The sequence below is a fragment of the Fukomys damarensis genome, unplaced genomic scaffold, assembly GCF_012274545.1.
Source record: "Fukomys damarensis isolate Sample0158 unplaced genomic scaffold, DMR_v1.0_HiC HiC_scaffold_16, whole genome shotgun sequence".
NCBI lineage: Eukaryota > Metazoa > Chordata > Mammalia > Rodentia > Bathyergidae > Fukomys > Fukomys damarensis.
The window spans coordinates 95,087,965-95,112,800 of NW_022900928.1; the positions used below are offsets into that span (position 1 = coordinate 95,087,965).

General features: G+C 43.9%; 2 gene segments (V, D, J or C); both read right to left on the reverse strand.

Moving 5' to 3' along the window:
• Positions 1-1,013: 1,013 nt before the first annotated feature.
• Positions 1,014-3,609, reverse strand: LOC109117521. The segment is given in 3 exon segments: positions 1,014-1,164; positions 3,076-3,457; positions 3,557-3,609. Coding segments are annotated over 3 exon segments (585 nt in total).
• A 1,158-nt stretch (positions 3,610-4,767) lies between these two features.
• Positions 4,768-5,395, reverse strand: LOC104850673. The segment is given in 2 exon segments: positions 4,768-5,135; positions 5,247-5,395. Coding segments are annotated over 2 exon segments (417 nt in total).
• Between the last annotated feature and the right edge of the window lie 19,441 nt (positions 5,396-24,836).

Below are 24,836 nucleotides of genomic sequence, written 5' to 3' on the forward strand. Positions count from 1 at the left end.
CCCCCCCGCCCCCCCGCCGTGTTAAGAACACACCTGACTTCTGTCCATACTGACTCCCCTCTGCCAACCCCAGCCCCTGACCTGATGCTGATTTTCCACCTTCGTCTCCACAGCCATTTCACCTTCCTCTACCCATGCAGGAGCAGAAAATCTTCCTTCCTGAGCACGCTGAGACCCATGGCACCCTTGCCCTTCCCTGGACAATGAGTCTGTGTTTACCTCCACTTGCCCAGGCCCCACCCAGTGAATTCACACCACCTCCCCGATCCATGCAGGCCACCTGACATTCATTTCAGCCCTGTCGTCCTGAGCCACTTCCCAAACCACTGCACACCCACTCTCCAATGCCCACACAGGTTTCCTGAAGCACCATAGAGCTACAGCTCCCCCAAGGGGCCAGTGGCCCACAGACTCCTTGCGTCTCACCTTCTGGAGCCACCTGCTCATGATCTGCTAAACCATGAATGGAGAACCTGAGCCCCTCCCATGGCCTGGAAATAATCTCTAAACCTTAATTTCTCTTCCTCTAATGGTAGAAAAGGCTGTACTTTCCAGTGACACATAACCATTTCTCTTTCCTCTTATAATCTCAGATTCTAGGGTCTTTGTTCTTCTTTCTCTTTTTTTGTACTGGAAGTTGAACCCAGGGCATTCACATTGAGCTGAGGCCCTTTCTTTTTTATTTTGAAACAGAGTTTCACTAAGTTGCCTAGGTTGGGCTTGAACTTGTGATCTTCTTGCTTCAGCCTACCAGAGAGCTGGGATTATAGTCATGCATTGCCACACCTAGGCTTTCACACATAGTCAGATTTGAAGTTGCTCTAGTCTGTGCTGGCAGGAGTTTGTGCACAGAATGCTGGGGACTCTACAGAGCTGTGCCCTCTGCTGGCACAGAAGTGCACAGCTGAGTCCCCCAGCTCCAAGCTGGTTATGTTCAGCTCAGTGAGTCACAGAACTTAGCTGAGAATCGATGAGGGATACTTCCTTTTGCTCTCTGTAACTCATTGCAATATTCAAAGAGAAACTGGAGGCTCTGACCCACAACCTGTTGATACCAGGACACAATCTGGTGCCCAGACAAAGGGGAACATCTCAGTGTCACTTGCTGTTCTTTTCTTTAGATCTTGTGCCTGGGGGTCTGAATGACTCCGGTCTTCACTGGGCCTGTGGGAAAAGCAGATAGAGAAGGAATCCAGAAATAAGCCTGAGGTGCATTCCCAGGGGGAAGTGGAGGATTTAGGAAATAACAAGTTCAGAATGGCGATACTCTCCCTGTCTCTAGGACTTGCCTGCTCCCAGGACACAAACAGCCACATACAGCAGAAAGCTAGAGCCCATGGTAGGATAAGGGAGAAGTGAGCCATTGTCACCTTGTCCTGTGAGGGCTGGAGTTGTGAGCATCAATTCTGATTGGATGTTAGGATGTGATGTCACTGCTCTGATATCATTGTCTCTACAGATGCCCATGCAACCTGCTTTTCTTGCCACGTTCCTGGGCTAAGCTAATCCAGGACCCCAGCTTGGTCTCTTCTTGACACAATACAACTTGCAGAGCTGGACTGAGCTGCTCCAGGCTGGGCTGGGATTGGGCCAGGTATCTATGCCACAGCTCTCTTGCTTCTCCTTAGAGGCAGTTTCTTCCCTGCATGTCTCTCCTCGGGCCATGCAGGCTGTCCCAGTCTCATACCAAAGCCTTCCTTTTCCCTTTCAAACTCAGAAAGACTTCAACCCATTGGATAGCTGGAGTTCCAGACTCCCTGATGTGGAAACACACCACACATTCCCGTATGTGTCATCAAACCATTTGATGGACAAAAACATCACATAGCACTCTTCTTGAACCTTCTAGGTTCCTTGGTTCCAGCTCTGTAGGTACTCCCCACAGTTAGAGGTCCATAGTGCCACAGTGCCCCACTGCGGCCTAGTGGGCAATAACCAAGATTTTGCATGTTAGGGACTTAGTGTATTATGTTACGCCACAACTTACTTTGAAGTCTAACACACAAGCTTACTCTATTTGGAGATAGGGCCTTTATGGAAAAAATTGAGGTTAAACCTTGTATTGATCAGCTTTCTCATGAAAGTGGGAAATAGAAGAAACACACAGACAGAGAGTTGAGAGAAACTGAGTCTTGGGCTGATCTGAGATGTTCTACACAACAAAGACAAAGGACTCCCAGGATATCCAGTGTTTATTCATTACAAGTGTGGTAAGGGGGAAAAACTGAGCAAGACCTGGGACACCTGCTGATAACAAGTATTAGGCAGGCAACTGTAGAAGGAGGAAACAGCATATCTGTGCCGAAGAGAACAGTTAATTCAGAGGGCAGGAATTTAGCTGGAGCTGAGTTGACCTTTTTTGGAAGCGAACTTTGCTGATTGGACTACTTCCAGTGTAACACAGCTGAATTATGGAGGGGCAAGAAGCTTGTGCCACTATAGCCTGCTAATACTGGGCAGAGCTTTCTGCTACATTACATCACCCCTTGCCAATGGCTCAAGAACTTTAGGGTTATAGCCCTGAGAGATCAGAGTTACTTCCATACATCACTGTGTGGGTGGGCAGTTCATTCATGGTGTGCTTTTGGCTCTGACCAGCTCTGACCATCTTGCCAGCCTGCATCTGCAGTGTGACCTCGTACTCACATGGGTAACCAGTACCCCAGAAAGCCTCTTTCCCTGTCCTGGGTTCAGAGTCCCCAGGGGCTTTTGCCATCTACTGCTCCAGAACTTTCTTCCCTTCCCACCCCTCACGTGGTGCTCAGATTTGCCTCTTCTGGAAGACTGAAGATCTTTATCAATGTCCTGAAAACACTTCCTCTGTAGAAGGCCTGCTTCATCAAAGATAGAAGGCATGTTTTGCTAAAACAAAACAAAAAAAACAAAACAGAGACCCAGAAAGGAGGTAAGGTTTCTGTGTAGCCATACCAGGTTGGGTCCACAGCCACATCTTTGAGCACTTCTCAAACACCATGGCGAGACTTATCCTTGTTGCTACTGACTATTTTGGTGATTCGGGTTAATTTTTGCCCCTATTGAAAGCAACCACTGCCCCAGCCACACATCCTTACCTACATAGGCAGGAAGGGCTGCTCGAGCCTGGGGAGAGGGAAGGTAATGAGTTTATGTAGGGACAGGAAACGTCTGTGTGAGGCTGTGGCTAAGCTGCTGGCACAGAGATACATGGCCGAGTCTCCCAGCTGCACAGGCTGGATCTTCAGGATAGAAGATGACCCCTTGGGCATCTCTGCAGAGAATCGATCCTTGAAAAAGTCTGCCTTTTCCATAGTGTTATTGTTATAAAGATAAACCATAAACTCCATTCCTCTTTTTGCAGTCTGTCGGTACCAGTAGATGTACTGGTGATTAGAAATAGGATAACACCTCAGAATCACATTCTGTCCTATGTTTGTGACCTCATGGCTGGGAGTTTGTCTGACTCTGGGTTCTGTGTGACCTGTGGAGGAGACAAACAGCAAAACGAGAATGAGGTGAAAGTTGGAAATTGCCTCCAGGCAAAAGCAGGATGGGAAATTCCAAGCACTCCAGGACTCACCTGCCCCCAAGAGACCAAAGATCACACAGCAGGGGAGGATGCTGTCCATCATAGTCTGAGGCCTCTCAAGCTGGGGCTGTGGTTGTTAGCAGTGCAAAGGAGGAGATCTGGTGACGTCAGTCTGTGCTGCACCCACAAACTCAAGGAAACTACATACCATCATGGGCATGAGACACCCCAAGGCTGGACCCCAGAGTATCCTGAGGTGGGCAGCCTGTGTTAAGTAGTGCCCTGAGAGGGCCCTTCTGATACCACAGGGTTCAGAACAGAGTGCTGGAATATAAGACCTGAACGGACTAGCAGGACCCACTCTCCTCTCCAATGGCCAATGCAAAGTCTTGCTGCAGAAGCTCTAAGCCTGATGATTTGAATTGGGGGAATAAAGAGACAAAAGGGGGTAAGTGACCCAACAAGTCTCAGTGTGGAGAGACAATCTACTGGGGAACTAAGCTGGGGACATTTGAGAGTAAGGAAGAGAGTATAGACAAAGAGCAAGATCCCAGCAGATGGTTAGGGACAGACAGAGCCATATTCTAGGCACCCTCAGGTTTAGAAAAGGCATCTGCACATATGTGATATTTTGATCAGGGCTAGGGCTCAAGATATAGCTTAAAGCGGGGAAAAAGAGACAAATTACAGAACAGCCAAGCTGGAATATAGAATAATAGAGCTAGTGAAATCAGAGCAGTACATAGATTCTCACTCTAGTTCCCAAAGGAGAATTTCTTACTGTCCCTGGCAGCTGCCTCCAGCCTGGGACCCTTGCCAGGAAGTCCCTTCTCTGATTCCTCAAGCTCACACTGCCTGGCTAGATGACCATAGTTCTTGATTCCTGAGAACAAGAGGCTCAGATTTGTTGGGTCCTGATATGTAAAATGAAACCTTCGAAGGACAATGTCTTACCCTTTGGCCTTTTGTGGGTTATGGCTGCAGTTGTCACAGAAAACCCCTGTGAACTCTTAAGCCAAAAGATCTACTTATAACAGGCCTGTTTCATTTCACATTGAAAAAGACATTTTAAAAACTAGATTTAAAAGTATTTGTCTTTTCATCAATTAACAGGGCAGAGTCACATACGAGGAAAAGAAACCCCACACTCTGAAAACATGCATTGAGTATAAAGTCACCATATCTGTTGAGATAGCAGGTGGTATTATGGTTTGTATAGTGGTTTACGTATGGGGTCCTACAGGAAATGTTCAATGGAGCGCTCATTTGCCCCCAAAGCTTCTGGTTGGACCAACAGGTTTGTGCACAGGGAGACAGTGACTGTGCAGGGCTGTGTCTTGGCTGCTGGCACAGAGATACACTGCTGAGTCTTGTGGTTCCAGGGCAGTCAAGTCAAGGTAGAAGTGAGAGCTGTCTGTGCACTTAGGTGAGAAGCGACTAGGCACAGTCTCATTTTGGACCACTTTCTGAAAGTTGCAGAGAAACATGAGCTCAGGGGGCTTATTTGCATTCTGTTTATACCAGTACATGGCATTGTGGTTCAGATGTTGTTCACATGTTAAAGACTTCTTGCCCGTTGTCCCCATGACCAGATGTCTTGGTGTCTGGATAATTCTGGTGTTCATGGGGTCTGTGAGGGAAAAGGAACAAAACTCAGACAGAACCTAGGGGGAAGCTGTGACCATAGCAAAAAGGAATAAGCTTGCAGTCCAAGGACATTCCACTGGAACCCAAGACTCACCTGCCCCCAGGAGACTGAGGACCACACAGCAGAGAAGCCTGCAGCTCATGGTACAGCCAGATTTCAGATGGGCATCCTCTGACTAGGATACCCTGTGTGAGGGGGGCTGGAATTGAGTTCCATGGCCCTGATTGGTGGTTTTACCTGTCCCTGACTGTCCCAGGTCCAGTGGAAGTTTCTTCTTCCCTTTTTTATACTCTATCGAGATTCTGATAGGTGGTGCATTTGCATCGAGCAGGCTGTGACCAATGGGGATGAATGCAGAAAGCGCAGAGCTGCTTGTTACTCCTCAGTGGTATTCATGAGATTGCCCTTTTGCTCTTAGCTGCCTTCCTCATTTTATAGCTCCTCTCTCTGTCCCCCTCCCTTCGGAGACCCTCTCAGACACAGACCATTTATCCTTCAATTAATTTCTCTGTTCCCTTGCTCAGTCACAGGGGACAATCTCAAAAAACTACTTCTCTTTATGTCTCAGCTGAAGCCTAAAGCTTGTGGAGTGAGGATGATTGGGTGAGCACAGTGCCATCCTGGACCAGGGCCCATCAGTGACGGTGCAGGTCTGGGATGCCAAAGAGGAGCCCGACACCGAGGAAGGTGCGGGGAGAAGCACGGAAGGGCTGTGCCAGACCCTGTGTCTGAGGGTGTAGGGCTTGGCTTGGCTTAGATCAAACATACAGTGTGTGATCAAAATGTACAGTGAGCGTTTACATTTTTTAAAACTGTTGTTATAGTAAAATACATTTTGTCATTAACCCCTCGTAAAATACTCCTTTCCTTGGAACACACTGATTCTAGCATTCGTGCCACTTTCTGAAGCAGTTCCAGAAGTCCTCTTTAGTGAGTGTCTTTTCAAGTTTGCCAGGATATTCTGAATTACAGAGCAAGACCCTGTCTCAAAAACAAAATCAAACAAAACACAGGTAGCAGAATGAATTAGATTCTAGGAATAATGAACAACTAGGAGTCTTTTAAAATATTCTACATGAAGGATTATAAAGCAATTTATATGTGACACTGTGGATGATATGGGGGAGACTCTGGACTATCTTGTTTTCTTGTCGAGTGTTAAGTGACATTCTAGCAAGTTTAAATGTAGGATATCCTAGGGTCTACCCAGCTCGTCCCTCTCTAGCTCTGGCCTGTGGTCCTGATAACTAATGCACGGCCTGTGTGGAGTCTCAGCAGAAACCACAGCATAGTCACCACTGTGTCTCCACTCTACCTAGGTTGGAATGCCTATGTCCCCCAGCCCTGGGTGACTTTTCAGCTCCCCAGTCTTCCAGACCTGTCCTCTGCTCTACCTTCTGGCATCCAGCATGGTTTAGGAATTGCCCCAGAAAGGAGATTTCCTTGCATATATTTTGAGGGCTCCTTTTCAGTACGTTATGCCTCCCAGTCCCAGCTGTTTTGGAATCATCTATGCCTTCCATGTATCTTCAGACAGTCTATACTATTACTATTTTATGTAGGCACATTTATTTCAGCTTTCTTCAGAGGGACTATTCTATTCTCCACTTTTCCTTCTTGCAATTCAGATGATCCTGAGATCATGTTCCTTCTTTGGGTAACTCCGGAACTTAAACTCACCTTTGACCCACCTCCTGCTGCTGGAGATGCAGATATTGTCCTAAGGCCAGACTCACCTTTCACTCTCATGCAGCATTTAAATTTAGGCTCTATTTTTTTTCAAAATCTTTGGAACTTAGTTTATTTGTTGAGCAATCAAACAATAAAATTCTCTTTATTCAATTTTTCTTTCTGTTTCTTTGAGGAAGGGCCAAAGTATCCCCTTGGTGAAGCTGATGCCAATTGCAATAATTTAAATCATAACAATGCTAGTTTTTAAACCAGGGCTGATTGTAGGTTCTCATCTATATCTCCAGTTGTAGCAGGTTGAAGTTTATCACATGCACAACCACATTCAGAAAGATAATGTCCAAACCCCCTTACTTAAATTGTAATCCATGTAACATTGCAAAACTTTATACATTAGTAAAATGCTATACTTTCCTTCTGATTCAACATATCCCTGGATTAAAAAAATTATCAATCCTTGACTTAGATCATAGGTAATTACCCTTCTGCCCCAACATAAATTTATAGATTTATAAACTAATTCTAACCATAACACTATAATTATAAGTACTACGATTTGGACAAAAATATGCCATATGACAATAAAGATGTTGGAAATCGTTTAAGGATAATAGATCATTCCATTGCATTTGTTTGTCTCCTCAGTGTTTGGAATAAAGCCCACCTTTAAGAAAGATGATATCTCAAATAACTACATGGACAAAAATCACACAATCTATGCAGCAGAGAAGTGACTCACTATGTAGCCCAGGCTGGCTTCAAACTTGAGACAGTCCTCCTGCCTCAGTTTCTTGAGTGCTGAGTTTATAGTCATGCACCACCATGCCCAGCCTACCTGTGTAATTGTATCAGAATACAAATTTGATGTTTCCTCCCTTAACATAGGCCCGATAACTAAGCATTGCTTAGAGATTTATATCTAACACACTTTCTAAATCACACAATATCTTCCGTTTTCTGGTTGCTACCTGCTTGTGAGGGAGGACTCCATCAGAATTGGTACAGAATTGTCATGGTCATTTTTCGAAGAGGAAGGTGTCTGCCTCAAATGACTTTTCCCTAAACATTCCTAGTTTACCTATTTCTGTGAACTTTCACATTTCTCCAAATACCTTTTCACTGTTAAAACGGGAAGCTCAACTCCCCTTTAAGCTTGTGCTCACCAAACATGTTTAGCGACAGCATACCTGCCATCGTGTTCTGGACAGTAGGTGCCACTTTGTGCAGTGTGCAAAGAGAAGGAATATCTTCTCTTGGCAGTTAAGATCTTTGGGCTCCCTCACTGTCTCTGGAATCCTAAGTCCACGTGTGACCGTATCGTGAACCATATAACCAGGGTGGTCCCCAAACTTGAGCCTCCCGTGTCCTCTGGGGTCTGCACACTGGTGGGAAACTGAGGCAGGGAGAGAAGTCTTGGGTTTCAAGGACGCTAAGCACTTCAGGTGCATATGCTCTGGGTAGCCTTGGAATCTGGACCCCAGGGCCTTTGCATATGCCATGGAGGCCCAGCGGCCCTTCAGGCATCTGCCCCCACCCTCTTTGCTACTGTTCTTGGCCCTCTGACCCCTAGCTGATATGCAGAAATCTGGGAGTCTTATGTGTGTGTCAAAAGCAGCATTGCCTCATCTGGTGCCCTAGAAGGTGATGCTACCAACTGAGCCTCCACGGGGTTCCACAAGGACTGGAGAACAGAGCCTCAGCCGGGGGAACTTGTCACCCACACAGCTTTCTGGCTGGAGAGTGGTTGCACATTGAGGCAGTGACACTGCAGGGCACAGAGATCCGCAGCAGAATTGTCCTGTTCCAGGGATGTGGCTCAAGGCTTCATAGGGAGAAACTCTGAAGTGTTTCATTTAAAATTAATTCCATTCTATTGCAGCTAAATAAAAGTGTCAGCAAATTGCTTGGGGTCTGCTTATTCAAGTACATAGTATCATGGCCCAGATTTTGCTCACATGAAAGGGACTCCTTGTTTCCCACCTGTGTAACAATATCATTTGGAGTCTGGGAAGCAGCTGTGTCCAAAGAGCCTACAAAGGAAAAGAAATAGAGTTAGGCAGATCCCAGGAAGTAGACTTTGCTGTCAAGGTGGTCAAAGGACTCAAACAGACTCAAACAGGGCCATGCCACTTGGGCTTCCACTCACCTGTTGCTAGGAGGCCAAGGGCCACAGAGCAGAGTGGCTTAAAGCCCATGACAGGAGCGCGGTAGGCCAGGCAAAGCCTTAGCTCCAAAGTCTGATCTATAGCAGTAAGACCAGGCTGGAGGCTCTACTACCAATAACACGTGCTTTCCTATGATGTCACAGCCTGTGATGATCTCCCTGTTCCCAAGGTCTCCTCCTTTTTCATATTCTAAGCTTGCCCCTTTCAAAGGTGCATTTGGGGTTTCTAGGGAGGGCTTCAGTGGGGTGGGTAAGTTCCCCCAGGATGTGTCTGTAACAATTAATTGTTCTTACACCAGTGGCTGCCTAACCTCCACTTTGCTACCCCAGCAGCTGGCTGCCTCCTCCTCTCCTTTTCTGGCTCCAGCATCAGAGGAGAGCTGCTTTTCCTTTTCTAGGTCTTTTGTTTCCTTGCACAATAATACACAATGATCTTATTCAAACCTTGGCAGTCTTGGAGATCTGACGTATGCCTAGCGATTCCTGGGTATGTCAAAGATGGGAAGAGGGGGCCAACTTGAATTCTCACCCAGACATCAGCTGCATCCCCTTAAGATGCAGGAATGTGATGATAAGAGCAATTTCTGCTGATGAGCCCTTCAGGGAGGTAAGCCTCCCTGAGATGAGAGTCCCACTCCCTGAGATGCTCTGTGCGCAAAGGAAGGGCTTGGGGGGGGGCGGTTGCTAAAGATTAAAACATCACTACATATTGGGAGCAAAGTGACTATAAGACAGCAGAAAAGTTAGGAAAATATAAATGGAATGACTTCTCTGTCCTGGAGCTGTCTACAAATCACCTTCCTTTTTGGTCTATAGTTTAAAACCCATTGTATGGCCCAGGATTCATCAACATCAGCACTGCTGACATATTGCATGGATACTTCTTTGTCATGGCAACTGTCTTGTGCAACGTGGGATTGAATATCCCTGGCCTCTACCCACCAGGTGCCACTGCAGCCCCCTATCCTTACTCATGACAACCAAAAATTCCTGCAAATAATAGGAAACCCGCCCGGTTAAGAACCATATTCATTCCATGCTATCCTTTAGCTCCTGTACCAGCCTGACTGCCTTAGAGGTGGAGCTCAGGAAATTGATAGGGTCCGAGCTCCCCCTACTGGTCGGTCTGACACCATACTCACATCTCTGAGTCAGTGGATGGTACCAGGTCAGCACCTTGGAGTAAGACCAAGAACTAGGAACTAGGACTGCCAGAAAGACACTTGATACTCACATACACACAAACACACACATAAAAGAGAGAAGGGAACAAGCAAATAATTCTTTACACCCGCTTTTCTGAGATGGCTGGCGGAGTTGGAGAACAGGGAGCCTGTATAAAAGAATTGGGGGCTGATGCTGAGGTCCCTGGCAAGATCCAGGCTTCAGTCAAGAAAGTAAAGAAGGGAAGAAAAAGGAAATAATTTTAGTATGGAATTAATGAGGAAGAAGTCTAGAGAAGAACTAGAGCAGATATGAAGCGAACTGAATGATATCCAGACACTTATTTTGGATATTGGTCAAGGTTTTGGCTATCCCATATTCAAACTCCTTCTTATATTTGGACCATTTCCAAAAGTTTGGGTTTTACTGGGAAAGGCATGTGTGTTGGTATGTTTTGTAAGCAGAATCTTCCATTTTAGAAACAAAATCTCCATTACTGCTTCTGCTTTTTGTAACCTCCACAGGAACATGGTTCCACTTAGAAGTGCTGTCTCCTGCCAGCACTTAGAAGTGCTGATCCTAAGGGATCAGGGTGCTGGGCTGGGTTGTCTGGCAGAACAGGATGAAGGCAGAGTCTCTTACAGTTTTCCTAGCAGAGAATTCTATAGAGAGTTCAGTGCTGTCAGATTTGGTCTCTCTTGACTGGTGCTCAATTTCAGTCTCAGGTCTTCAGGGGTACAAAGGCCATGGCACATTTTCCATTCTGCTCAGCTGGTGCTCGTCAATGGTGCCTCTGAGTCTCAAAAAAAAAAATCCATCTTCTTGCCGACAAAAATATAAAAGTGAACATACATATCAAGTCATGCAATTGTACACCTGCAGGTGGCCTGACAGAGACCAGTTTTTTAAACAGAGATTCAGATAAAAATCAGATGGGACACTCTGTTACAGGCCATTTGTCCTTCACCTTTATAAATTATTATCACTCTATATTATTTGCCCATTTAGTATTAAATTCTCATATCCACTTAAAATATTATACTTATTATGTGTACTGCTAAGTGGTCATGAATGTTTGATCTGTAGGCCACTGAAAACAACAAAAGCTTAATGTAGTACTACGCTATGCAAGCATTAATTGACTTTAAAAGGATTGTATGCCACCGTCCTTTATTATTGGGTAGAAAGTGTGCAGGTGTGAGTGAGAAAGTTAGGGAGGGGTTGAACTTCCAAGCCTCAAGTTAAAGCTATTCAATTTATATTTACTTTTGAGTTTTAAAGTATGAGCCTGCATTTTTATGATCTTTATCATTTTTAACAGACTCTGAAATGGCCTATAATACAAAAAGTTAAGAAATATAGATTGCAACGTAGAAGAATGAGTTGGCTATCTTCAAGAGGTTCCTTTGATTTATTCCAAGATAAACTGCAAAATGAACTTTCACAGAAAGGCTAACAAGTTTCCTTTTAACCAACTTTTGCATGAGGGAGGAAGGTGGAACATATATGGCGGCATAGATAGATATTCTGAAGCTTCTTTCTGCTGCACAACTATGGGAACTTGCACAAAATGTAATTCTTGGATTTACAAGAAGTAAGGGAAATTGCAAGTGATTGTTTTAAAAAGATAGACCAGGATCCCAGATTGAAAGCCAAGTGAAAGGTCCTCTTTCAGTTCTGCATCGTGGCTGTAGGTCAATGCCATCGCCTTTATATCTCCAGGCACATTGTTGTCATACAATGTTTGGGCATCTGGACAATTTTAAGGTCTCTGAGTCTTTGTAGATAGAAAGAGAAGCTGGAAGTAGGTCCCAGAAGGGAATCTGTTGCTGCCATTTTGACAGACCATTTTTGCACCCTGGAGAAGAATTTTGATTATTGCTTGAACATTCTTGCTCCAGAACACAGAAGACCACCAAACAGATGTAAGACAATCAAACCTTTTCTAGTTCAATTAGCTGATATTGTAGAATGGATGAAATGGAACTCGCCTCCTCTGGACTATCAGTAGATTTATCCCAGCTATTTTCTCTGCAAGCTCCCTGAGGAACTCCTGTCCTTTTAGGTTCACTGCCAGTGCCCTGGGTGTTCACCACCATTTGCCACAGGGCTAAAGTAGACTAGGCTGAGCTGAGACAGAGGCCCAGACCCCAGATCCTCTCTTACTTCTCCCAAGAGCAGGCCATCCACCTGCATCTGTCTGTGGGCGCCCAACCTCCACAGCTCCAACTTTTCTGATCCCATGCTGGTCCACATGCACCAAGTCAGGCAGTCTGGGTTAACTGCTGGGACACCTGCATGTCAGTGCAAAGGAATAGCCTACATAAAACATGCCATACCGCAGCTCTGGCACCCAGCCTCTGCAGACCACATCTTCCCATGATATGAATAAACCCAAAGTTTCTCTTAACCCTGTCTCATCCAGAGAATTCTCTCAGGCCTTCCTCTGGGTTCCCTGCAGCTCAGTGTGGTCACAGCTCCTCCTTGTGGTTATAGGGCCAAAAGTGTTGCTAGGACTCAGTCCTCCTCCAGTAGATCCTGGCAGCAGGGTGGCAGAGGTCTTAGAAAAAGGACAAGTAACACAGGTGGGGAAAGGGCTGTAGTTAGGCCTTGTCCCTCAATATCAGGCTGATTTTTCTGTCGGCTACCTGAGAATTCATTGTATTGTCAGGGCAGGAGTGGAGCCAGGCTGTGAAGTCCAAGGTCTGGCTTCGGGCCATGAGGAGCAGGTGGGCTTTGGAAGGGTTAGATAGTAATGTTGTTGTCTCTGAAGCTCACTCAGCCTTAAAAATGATTTTTAAGAAAAGGAGCCTTACTCCCAGAAAGAAATGTTTGACCAAGACTGGTCCTCCTACTCAGTCTGTGCAGTTGGACAAAGTGTGTGGTCTGAAGTCCATGCCAGGAGGCAGTTTGATTTCAGATATCTGTCTACATGGAGACACATGCAACAACGAAGCCAACCAAACTTCCATCTCGTGGACAGGAAGAGGTGCTGGTAGCTGGGAGAGAGGCAGACATACAGGAGTTTGTGCACAGGCGAGAGGTGTTTATGCAAGGCTGTGGCTAAGCTGCTGGCACAGAAGTAGACAGCTGAGTCTTCCAGCTTTGTGGGGTGAATCTTCAGAGTGAAATATGAACCATCAGACTTTTCAACTGAATAGTCATCCTTGAATATGTCAGACTTCTCCGAAATCTTACCCATAGAGTAGGAAACCAGAAATTCCATTCCCTGCCCCAAGGTCTGACGGTACCAGAAGAAGTAAAAGTGACTAGAAATGGGGTCACAACTCAAGATAACCATCTCCCCCAGCCTTGTGACGTGGTGGCTAGGGATTTGGATGACTCCACGTTCTGTGTGTCCTGTGGTAAAGAAAAAGAAAATATTAAGAGAATGATTTAGAGCTATTGAAGAAAGTGTGAGATGATAATCTGTTAGAGTCCTGAGAATCCACCTGCTTGCAGAAGACTAAAAATTGCCCAACAGAGAAGCCAGTAATCCATAGCAGGGACACAGCAGGAACGAGGTGTCTTCCAGCTCTGGATGCTGGCCATTGAATGCAGAGAAAGGGTGTGCTGACCTCCCGGGATTCTCTAAGCAAAGTCTGACCGAGTTGTTTCCGATTCTGGCAACACTTACCATTCCTGGAGCGCCCTCTACAGGAGAAAGGACAGAGTCTCTTTGCCAGTGAATACATCTGATAGCCCAGGACTTGGGGCTCTTTTCTGTCTGATGGGGTGAGCTGGACAGAGGACATTACGAGACAAGGATGCAAGCCACATGGTAACTATTGTCCTCACAGACAGGCACACTTAGAGGAGCGACAGAGACAACTGGAGAGGAGATAAAGTGTTATGAACAGGGTCTGAGTGTATTTGGAGCTGGGATGAGGGCTGAGATAAAGGGGCTCACTAACCTGGGCAGAAAGAGAAGTCAGGAAAAGGTACATATTGGAAGGGGGGCTGGTGGGGCCAGTGTCAAATGATTCATGAAAAATTTCCCAACAGCGCAAACCAACTGGAGGATACTTGAAACAGTAACTTGAATGTGTCTGTTCTCTACTCACCCGCAGGCTCCGTCTTGTTTAAGACACAGCCAGGCTGTGGGATGCAGATGTCTGCATGGAGAATTCATCAGTGTCGCAGCCAGTGAACTGACAGGTGCCACGTTGGTCTGAGGTTTCTGTCTGAGCCCTACAGGAGGCTGAACTGAGTCTCAAGGCTCTGGTGAACATGTTACCCCCACATCTTCCCGGCTCCACCTAGGAGGTTTGTGTATGGGGAGATGGCGATGCTGCACAGCTGTGTCTCAGGTGGCACAGAGATACACACCTGAGTCTTCTGGCTCCAGGGCAGCCATGTGAAGGTACAGTTGAGAGCTGTGTGAATTGTCAGGGGTGAAGCGATTTGGAACAGTCTCATTTCTAATGAGTTTTTTATAGTTGTAATAAAACATAAGCTTTAAAGTATTCTTAGTGTTCTGTTGATACCAATACATAGCATTGTGTCCCAGGTTTTGTTCACATTTCAGACTCCTGTTAGTCCCCATCGCTGTGACCAGGCTTTTCGGTATCTGAGTAATTCTAGAATACACAGAACCTGTGGAAGCAAAAGGCCAAATTTAGACTAAGACTAAGGGAGAGTTTTATGAGGAAGCTCCGTGGGAAAGCCAGAAGTGCAAGGGAAGCCCTGGCCAGGACTCACCTGTTCCCAGGAGACAAAGGGCCACATAGCTGAGGAGCCTGGAGCCCATGGTGGCAGTGCAGCTTGTCTCCCTCTCACAATTGGCTTGGGATGCAAGTGCTTCTCTCTGTGGCTACAACTCATACTTCCTCTTTGCCCTTCATGCTTGTCAGAGCCAAGTGTACAGCTGTTCTCAGACAGTCACTTTCCTGCTAGTAGATGCCTCCTTTGCAGTGATAACTGGGTCTCTCCTTCCTCTGTCTGCTCCCCTGCACACAGAGATGTTCTCCATTTGGACAGAGACCCTGCCTGCAGCCTAGCACAGACCCAGGACAAGCACACTCAACTTTCTCGTTCCTCCTGATTAACTTAGAGAGATGCCCTGCTCAGCTTATCCAGCCCCTTCTCTGGTTTCCTCTATGCTTCATTTTCAGACTCAGTAATGTAATGCGAACTAGGCAGGGAGCACCCCTCAGAGGACAAGAGAGCACCACGCTGCAACCCCTGTCCCCCAGAGCATCCAACATCCCTGTGATGCTGGGCCTCAACAGGAGCTGATTCTTACAAAGGAAGCTTCACAAGAAAAAACAGATCAAGGGACTGAGCCCAAGAAGCTGCAGGGACAGAGTGATATGGCTGGGGAAGCACAGCGAGGAAGGAATGCCTTCGAGCTGTGCTCATACCATCTCCCAGCCAGGGCAAAGAAAACCCTAATGCCAGAGCATTTATTCCAGCCTCACTCTTTCCTCCTCTTGGCTCCCTTCTCCCACCAGCTTCTGGAGTTTTAGTAAAATCAGGGCTCCTCCTAGAGGTCCAAGAGGCACATTAACTTCATCTCTGTCATCTGACCCCCGCCTCTTATCCCCCACACAGCATGGAGAACAAAGATGTGCAAAATGACTGAGCAAGAACACTGAAGGCAGGGGAACACATAGGCTGAGGAAGAACTTGAAGGCCCAAAATAAACATTTGGCAACTATAATATCAACTACCAGTGACGCACCAATGACCACCGCCACCATCTGCACACTGGCATAGATCTTCTTTAAAAATTATTCAATAAATATTTCTTGAACACAAGCTGTATGCTAGACACTACTCGATGCAATCAATAAGAGAACTGAGTAAATCAGGCTTTCATAGAGCATATAGACTCTTTTTCTTTGTCCAGCAAATATTTATGAAAAATGTTGTCATTCTTGAAGTGCATCTAGATTTGGAGCAGCAATAACACATCTTTTCAGGTAATGTCCAGGCTGGAAGATTTTTTTTTTAAAAATGTAAACTATGGAAAGATTAAATTATAGTTGGTTTTGAAGTGCTTAAATCCTTCCATCTACTCACCATCTCCTTTCCTAATCAATAAAATCTGGATGTGAGAAGAGGCAAAAATAATTATCTGCCATTTTTTACCCAACTCTAAAACTCTGTAAGCCAACTATACTCTTCCTAGAATATAGGTACTTAATATGAGCCTGTTTAATAAACAAAGGAACAGATGGATGGAACGGGAAATAGTAAGAGACCACATATAAAGAATAAGCCTGACCATTAAAAAATTGTGCTTTTCATGTAGCATAGTTGCCACTGGCTTAACTGAAGTGGTAGCTTTGCAGAAAGTTGGGGCACACTCTGAAGATACAAGGCTGACATGTAATTAATTAAAACAAATTTGTCTGGCATGAGTTGAGCTTTTGGCACTAATTTCTGTTTTAAAGGACAGTTATGGAGTAAAAACCTTTCAGTGTGTGTCAAGCATTGTTCACGGAAAATGTAGGAGTAAAGGAATTGTCTCTCTTCTTAAGTCTTCCTACCTGTCAGAGTTTCATCGCTTTTTTCTTACCCTCTTGCTTTGTGGCACAAGAAAGTATTCCAAGCTATCCAGCTGCAGTCTTCTTAGCTGTATTTTTTATCCAAAGAGACCTGTACTTTTAGTAAATAAGGATATATAAACAATAGGATATGGGCACCAGATCTGTGCTTTTGGACTGACATCATTCCAAGGGCTGGAAAATGTGCCTATGCATATACATACACGAAAGTACAGAAATATGTTTCTTTAATTCCATATCTGTTCACACTGAGAAACTGGATTTACTCTGCTGCTAGCATTACAATTCCAGAGTTTCATATTCATTCTGGTTTTCCATCTGATCAACACCCTTGCACGCAACCACTTGTCTGCTGCAGCTGTCTCTATATAGATACAAAGAACTGCATTTGTTTAGTCCTGTAATAGCAAAGATTTTACTTCATGGTGAAATAACTTGAGACACCTAAGATGGTGATAGAAAGATGGGCTCAGGAACTTATCTGCTTCCCCCAAAGCTTCACAGATCTTCCAAGTGTTCAGCATGGTGGCTGTGGCCAGTGAATGTGCATTGGACTCACTTGGGCTCCCTGATCCCTTTGTATTTCTCTATTCATTTTTACCATATTCTCCAGAAGGCAATGTCAATGTCTTAGAGACCTCAGCTATCTCTTTGTCTTCCCTCCTATCCTTATAGGTTATTTTGCCCATACTTGTCTCTCCTCCTAACTTGATCATCTCACATCATTTTTTGCTCCATCTATGAACACTCCCCACTTCCCACCTGCCAGGATTTGCATAGAACCTTGGGTATGCACTCTCCTTGCTGGAGACAGCAGCATCTTGGTAATCCCACCACAAGCTTCCTACTATTTTCTCACTCGAAAGTGGGAGCTGGAGGTGCCTGACAATATCTCCAGGTATGCAATCTTTCTTATCACCACCTGTGACTTTCTAGGAGCCCAGGCCACAGAACCACAACCACATGCTTCCTTCTCAGCCTTGGAGCACCTGCCCTTGGACTCCTTCCCCAAAAGCTCTTTCCTGGTCATCATATATCTGTTGACTATAAGTGCATATATGGACACTACTTATAAGGAGTAGGAGGTGGAAGAAGGAAACAAACAATAAAAAATAGGATATGTATCTTTGTTTTTAGTGTGTTTGAATATTATAGATAACCAATATTGCAATGAAATCACTTTATGATATTCAATCATAAAATAATGAGGCATAACTCATTTTATCTGTATTAGAAGGCCACGTACAAAACCAAATATCATTCAGTGGTTCCAAGTTGGGGGAAATTTGTTGAAGGAGAGAAATGTATGCCAGATCTTAGAGTAGTCAAACCTGTCCAGTACCAATTTCTCTTTCCTAAAAATTATTTCTACTAGGTTGTTTACAAAGAGGCCAGCCTCTGGGTTTTATTACAAGTCTAGCATAATATTTTTCAGCAACATGAAGCAATTTTGGGGATTGTGTCTTGAGACTTGTAAAATGCAACAGTGGCTCTAATTTATTAGCATTTTTACTTATTTTGCCCTCTCCATTAACTAATTTAGAACCCACAATCATCGGTTGTCTCTAGCCTATAGTGACCACTTAACCCTTACACTATTGTTCTCCTGATCCTGATCCTATGTCCCCAAGGGATAAGTTTAGGAAGAAACAGGAGCTCTAACAAAACAGTTCTGGTTCAACATAGGGGAAGGATCTTCAACTGGATAATTATGAAGGTATGGTGGTTCCCCCTGGATAGACAGTGTTTGCCTTTTGTAGAAATGTTATTGTGGTAATAATTAAGTGAGGCAGGGAAGACTTAAACATTTACTCTGTCCCAAAGTTGCCATTTCAAACTAAGGATTTAAACATAAAATCACTTGCTCCAGGAGCTTATAACTGAGTTGAAGAAACAGACAAAGAAATCAAAACTCCATAGAGTTAAAAAGTTATGGGGTAGGAGGGGGTGAAGGGAGGGCAGGGACAAGGGGAAAAAATGAGAACCAAGACCTGTCATGTAAAGGTACAAGATCCCAACAATGAATGTAACTGTACTGTATCCCTAAAATGTACCAATAAACTCAATTGAAGCTGGAAAAAAAAGTTATGGGCCAGGGATTTAGCTCAGGGATTTTGCCACCAAATTCAACCCAAAGTACAAAAAAAAATTATGAGAAAAAGAAAAAATGGAAATAAAGCATTTGTAAATGGGGAGGGGAGGAAGGGGTAAAGGGAGGGCGGGAACAAGGGGAAAAAATGAGAACCAAGAACTGTCATGTGAAGGTACAGGATCCCAGTAATGAATGTAACTGCATTGTAGACCTAGATTGTACCAATAAACTCAAAAAAAAAAAGAAAAAAAAATTGTACATCACTTGCATTGGAAATATTTCTTTCAGTGAGGCAGGATTCTGTATAACAATATAAGAGTATTCTTTGTGTCTTTGCAGCAAAACTTTATTAAAACAAGAAGATCATGAGTGCTTCCTAACAGGAGAAAAAAATCTAGTTCTGAAAACTTCATTCACCTCTTTGAATTTATGTTCACATTTAACCCAAGCAACAACATTTGTCGTGCTTAAGAAATGGAGGCACCTCCGGGTGAATATTGGAGAGTTTCCTCTCATAGTGCACTTGTTTCCTAGAAGCCTGGGACTACAGATACTTATGGTTGATTTGGGGTGATAAAGGATACTATCCTTTCATTGTTCTTGGCTCTGAGTACAGTCAGAGAACCAAGGCTTCATTTTTCACATGTTCTTAGGAGGTGCTAGTAAGTTGCTTTCTCCAATACTGAAGTAAGTGATTGTGACTAAAAGCTCAATTTCCAGGCTCTATGGTCTCCTCTGTAGATCAGAAACTGAGCAGCAAATGTGTAGGTTTCTCTAACTCACCTGAAAATGTATGGTCGTGGAATATGGGAGTCTAATGGATGTGTCTTGTAGCACAAATCCTCAGTCCCCACAGCCCCAGATCAAGGGATCACAGGAGATTGTGCTGTGTATCTAGGGTAGCCATGAAGTGTAACGTCCCGATTCAGACATTTTCTCAGAAGGAACAGCATCCCTGCATCAGAGTAGTGTGCATACACCAAAACTGCCCTCAGCAGTTCAAGAACTGGAGTCAGCCTACACTTAGCAGGGTTCTAGGCCCGTGTTGCTTGACTTTCTGCTTCCTCCTTTCTGAATTGCAGGCCTCTGAACTTGCATAAGATCTCAAAGATGTGACAACTTTGGACAATAAAGTTAAGGCAAAAAAAAAAATAATAGTAAAGACTAGAGCACACTCAGGTGAGGCGTCCCTGGAGCTTCAAAATATCTGTCTGTGGCTAGAATCAGGCAGCATTCCACCTGGGCTAGCCAAGAATCCTTCCCTAGTCACAGCCTGGCCTGCTCTATTACTACGCTTCCTGTTTATGTTAGACAAACAACCTACAAATATTTCTTTATACTAACATTTTATTTTTTCTCCAAGATTACATCTAAATTTTAGATTAACCCAGATTTAGAGCTTTTAAAATTGTTGTCATCCCTGTATTCCTCTATTCTTTCCCTTCTTCCTTTCCCTCCTTCTTCTCCCTTCCTTCCTTCCTTCCTTCCTTCCTTCCTTCCTTCCTTCCTTCCTTCCTTCCTTCCTTTCATAGATTTGCAATGGTTATTTTCAATGAATAGAATTTGCGATAAATATTTTCCTGTATTGTTTGATTTGTACTGTACTGTAGTTATGCTTAGATTTCTTTTGTGAATGGGTATTATATTTTAAAAGAAAAGGATTAAAATTCAGTTTTATTTGAGAAAAGAAATTTAAATGGAACATTTTTCAATGTTGTCACCTGCAGACACACCAAGGCTATTTTTAAATCTACCTCCTAAGCAGAAGCTTCAGGACAAAGCATAATCTTTAACTGCCTTATTCCCTCACCTTCTCCTGTCTAGGGACTTTATCCATGGACAAGAGACTAATGTCTAAAGACTGTTGGGGGTTACACCAGTAACAAGAATGTCCTCACCTATAGGAGTCCCCGAACTCTTGATACCACTTATGTATCAGGGCTCAGAGGCAGCCTGTGGTTGCTGCTAACAGCCCACTGTGAGATGTAAGTGACTTTCCCCGAGCTCCTGTGGGCAGCACTCAATACCTCCTTGCTGCTTCCTTGCCATCTCTTTATATGGGGAGAGAAGGCCCAGGAAGTGAGGTTCAGGGGTGAATAAGCAGCTCTGCCTGATGAACCTCTTCTTGAGCATCCACTTATCTCTGGAGCAAATGTGCCCCTTTCCTTCTCTAAGGTTAACCAACCCTTTCTTCTGTGATTTGAATCCCAATGCTCTTCCTTTACTCATTACAAGCCTTTCAAGTTAGCTTCAGATTCTCCCTCTCCACGGGTCCCTGGCTTCCTGCTGAAGTACTCTTACTGTTCTCTTTTCTTTGACACACTTTTGGCAGTTTGTAGTGCTATTTCTGGCAGTTAATAAGGAGTTTGAAAAATGAGTGTGCTCTGCTCACCGATTCCTTTTTGCCTCAGATGCAGTCCCCTGCCTGACAGTGCTTTTTTTGAATCCACGACAGACATTGCTTTGTCCACAGGCCATTTCCTTTGCCTGCCAGCTCAGTGGGGTGAGATAGACTGCAAGTCGAAAGAAAGACCTGGCTGCCTGGCAGAAGCTCTGTGCCATCTCTTGTCTCTCTCTTTTTTATTTTTTTCTTTTTAATTGAGTTTATTGGTACATTTTAGGGATACAGTACAGTTACATTCATCATTGGGATCTTGTACCTCTATATGACAGGTCTTGGTTCTCATTTTTTCCCCATAACCCTGCCCTCCCTTCACCCCCTCCTCCCCTCCCCATTTACAAACACTTTATTTCCATCTTTTCATTTTCTCACACTTTATCTTTTCCCTTATTACCCTACCCCTACCCATCCCACCTTCCCTATACCTTTAGACCTTTTCCTCCCATTTCACAATGTCAGTCATCTCATTAGGATCTTATGTACTATTACAGTTTATTCACACAAGAGAAACTATTTGGTATTTACACATGTGTGATTTATTTATTTCACTTAGGAATATATCCTCAATATATATCCATTTTCCTATGAATGAATCTAATTTCTCATTCTTTATGGCTCAGTAATATTCCATTTTATAGAAAAACCACATCTTCTTTATCCAGTTTCCAACTGATGGGTAAATGGGCTGTTTCCAAATTTTAGCTATTACAAACTGTGCTGCTATAAACATGGGTGCGCATACATCACTGTGATATGATTCTTTTAATTCGTTTGGAAAGATACCCAGCAGAGGGATGGCTAATGGAACCTCTAGCAGGGCTTTGAGGTATCTCCGTATTGATTTCCATAGTGGTTGCACCAGTTTGAACTCCCACCAACAATGGAGAAGAAACCATTAACGGAACTAAGAGACAACCTACAACGTGGGAAAAAAATTTTACCAGCTGCTCCTCAGACAAAGGACTCTTATCTAGAATATATAAAGAACTCAAAACAACCAGCCCCCCAAATATAAAGACCCAATTCAAAAATGGGCATCTGAAATGAACAGACACTTCTCAGACAAAGAAATAAAAGCAGCAAGTAAATATATGAAAAAATGTTCCACATCCCTGGTCACTCGAGAGATGCAGATGAAAACAACACTGAGATTCCACCCCACCCCACAAAGAATGGCTGCTATCAAGAAATCACACAATAAAAAATGTTGGCGGGGTTGTGGGGAGAAAGGAACCTCTCTTCTCTCTTTACAGAGGTTTCCAGGTGAGACTATGTGAGCACAGTCTTGCAGCTTCTGATAGTCTGAGCAGCTCAGGAACACAGTGAAGACCATGAAACACCTCAGGTACAAGAGCACTGTTCTGGGGCTTGACATCATGCTGACCCAGCTAGACACATGCACCATCCTCAACCAAAGTGTGGCACCACCATCCTGTCCATCCCTGTCCCATGGGTGTTACTCTGTGTCTCATCTAATTCTGGGGAAATATGCAACCTTCCATCAGCGACTGCTTTAGAAGAGTCAGAGTCTGGTGAGTGTATAGGACAGCTGAGGTGAAGGACTTGTGCTGACTGCCTGAATTTAGATAGCTCAGTGGTTTTTTCAATGAACTTATTTGAATTTACTTACCTTGGGTATCCTGCTTTGCAAAATGGTAATAATGAATAAGAAGGAGGAGGAGGAGGAGAAGGTGGAGGAGGAGGAAAAAGAAAAGAATGTGAACAAGAACAAGAAAAGTAAGAACAAGAATTCCTAGCTCACTAGTTGACCTTAAGAATTAAATGAGACTTTATACAGAATGAGGTTAGAACATTAAGTATTCAAGGAATGTTAATTGTTGCAGATTGAGCATCCCTAATTGAAAAACCCCAAATTTGAAATGGTCCAGAATCTGAAAATGTTTTGAGATGGGGTCTAACTATGATGCCCACAGCAGGCTTTGAATTCCTCATCCTCCTGCTTCAGCCTCCCAAGCAGCTGGAATTATAGGATGTGACACCACGCTCAGCTGATATCCAAAACATTTTGAGCATGTGTTAGTTTTGTGTTGCTGCAACAAATACCTGAGAAAAGCAACTTAAAGGAGTGAAAGTTTATTTTGGTTTTGAGCACCTGCTCAGGAGGTGGGCATACTTCTGATATTCTCTTGTTTTCTTTCTGGGTGAGTCAGGGGGTATTGTGGTCCACAATAGAACGTTGAGGAAGTTTCTTGAGGAAGAGGCTTTGCTCTCAAAGGCAAACATGGCACCCTTGTCAAAGTCTGAAACTACATCAAATGGATCCGAGACACTACAATAGTCAACCGGGTGGTGGGGGGGGTCACCCTTCCTGGGGAATTTTTTAGGACATGAGAACCTAGAACTCTGTCTAACTTCTGGATAGATTCATATTGCTCACATAAAGGTATAAATAAAACACTTTCACCAAACTTTATGCTGTCATTCTTTAAAACTGGTCTAAGTTTTCAGAAAAAAAAATTGACTTAGAGTAGTATTTCACCAAATGAAGTCCCTATACAACCTAAGCCAAAAATCATTCTAAGGAGCTTTAAAACTTCCTGTTTGGGGATTTTAGCAATAATCAAAACTCCTTTGTATTTTTAACTTCTATTTTCTTATGGATTTATGGTCCTCACAAAAGTTATGGACCTCAGTGTTAGAGATTAATAGCCCAGAAATAAAATCTTCCTTTCTTCCTTCTGCAAACATTATCTCCACTCAGCTTGCTATAAGTAGGGCAGCATCCCAGGCTACTGTCTTGATTTTCTTTCAACCTTTACAAGTGACAACTACAGAAGTAGTTTGCTTTGTGGCATCTCAGAGATCAAAATATGCTTATTTATGTGAACGAGTACATTTTGTAATTAATAAAGACCAAAACAGAACAAAGCCTACCAAGTAATGTAGACAATATCCTTTAAAACAACAAAAATACTTTATACACCTATTTTCACACCCTATGTAGAGAGAAGCTCCTTACTGCTACCCAGATAGCTGTTGCTGTTGGTTGTTAGAGCTTTGTTATATTGAGTTATGAAGCACATTTTTTGTGCTTTCTTCTTCTTGATTCCTGCCCCATCATGTGGAGTTTTCTGGCATAATTTTGTGTTTCGTAGCACAGCAGTGCTTCAGATATTTTACACTAAACCCACTTAGAATTGTTTTTCTCCAGACTGTGGTCTCTTTCGCTATACCCAAGTGGCAAGCTCTTCACTATCCTTCCCAGGAAGATTTTCTTACATAAACAGAGCTCATTTTGGCTACATCTGTATAAGTAATTACTTATAACCAAGTAGAGACTTTCCACAGGCCCCAGAAGTAGCCAGAAGGAAGTGGGTGGGATAAGCACTAAAGGAGTGATTCTAGATCCGAGGAATGGTGGAATCCCAGGAAGATAGTTGTCAACCTCAGAGGAAGTAGAAGAAGCCAGTAGCTTGGGCTAAGGGGCTAATAATTTGGTCAAGGGTGGTAACAGCAAGATTGAACACTGACTTTTTAAGGAATCGGGAATCACTGGCTATCAACAAAGAAAAAGAGTGACAGGAGATGAAGTCAAAGGACGACTTGGTTATGAGGACCATGGCAGATTCCTGAACAGAGAAAGGGTCACGTTGCAGGAGAGTAACCGGCAAAGAAAGCCTCAGTCTCTTTGAATTCCATT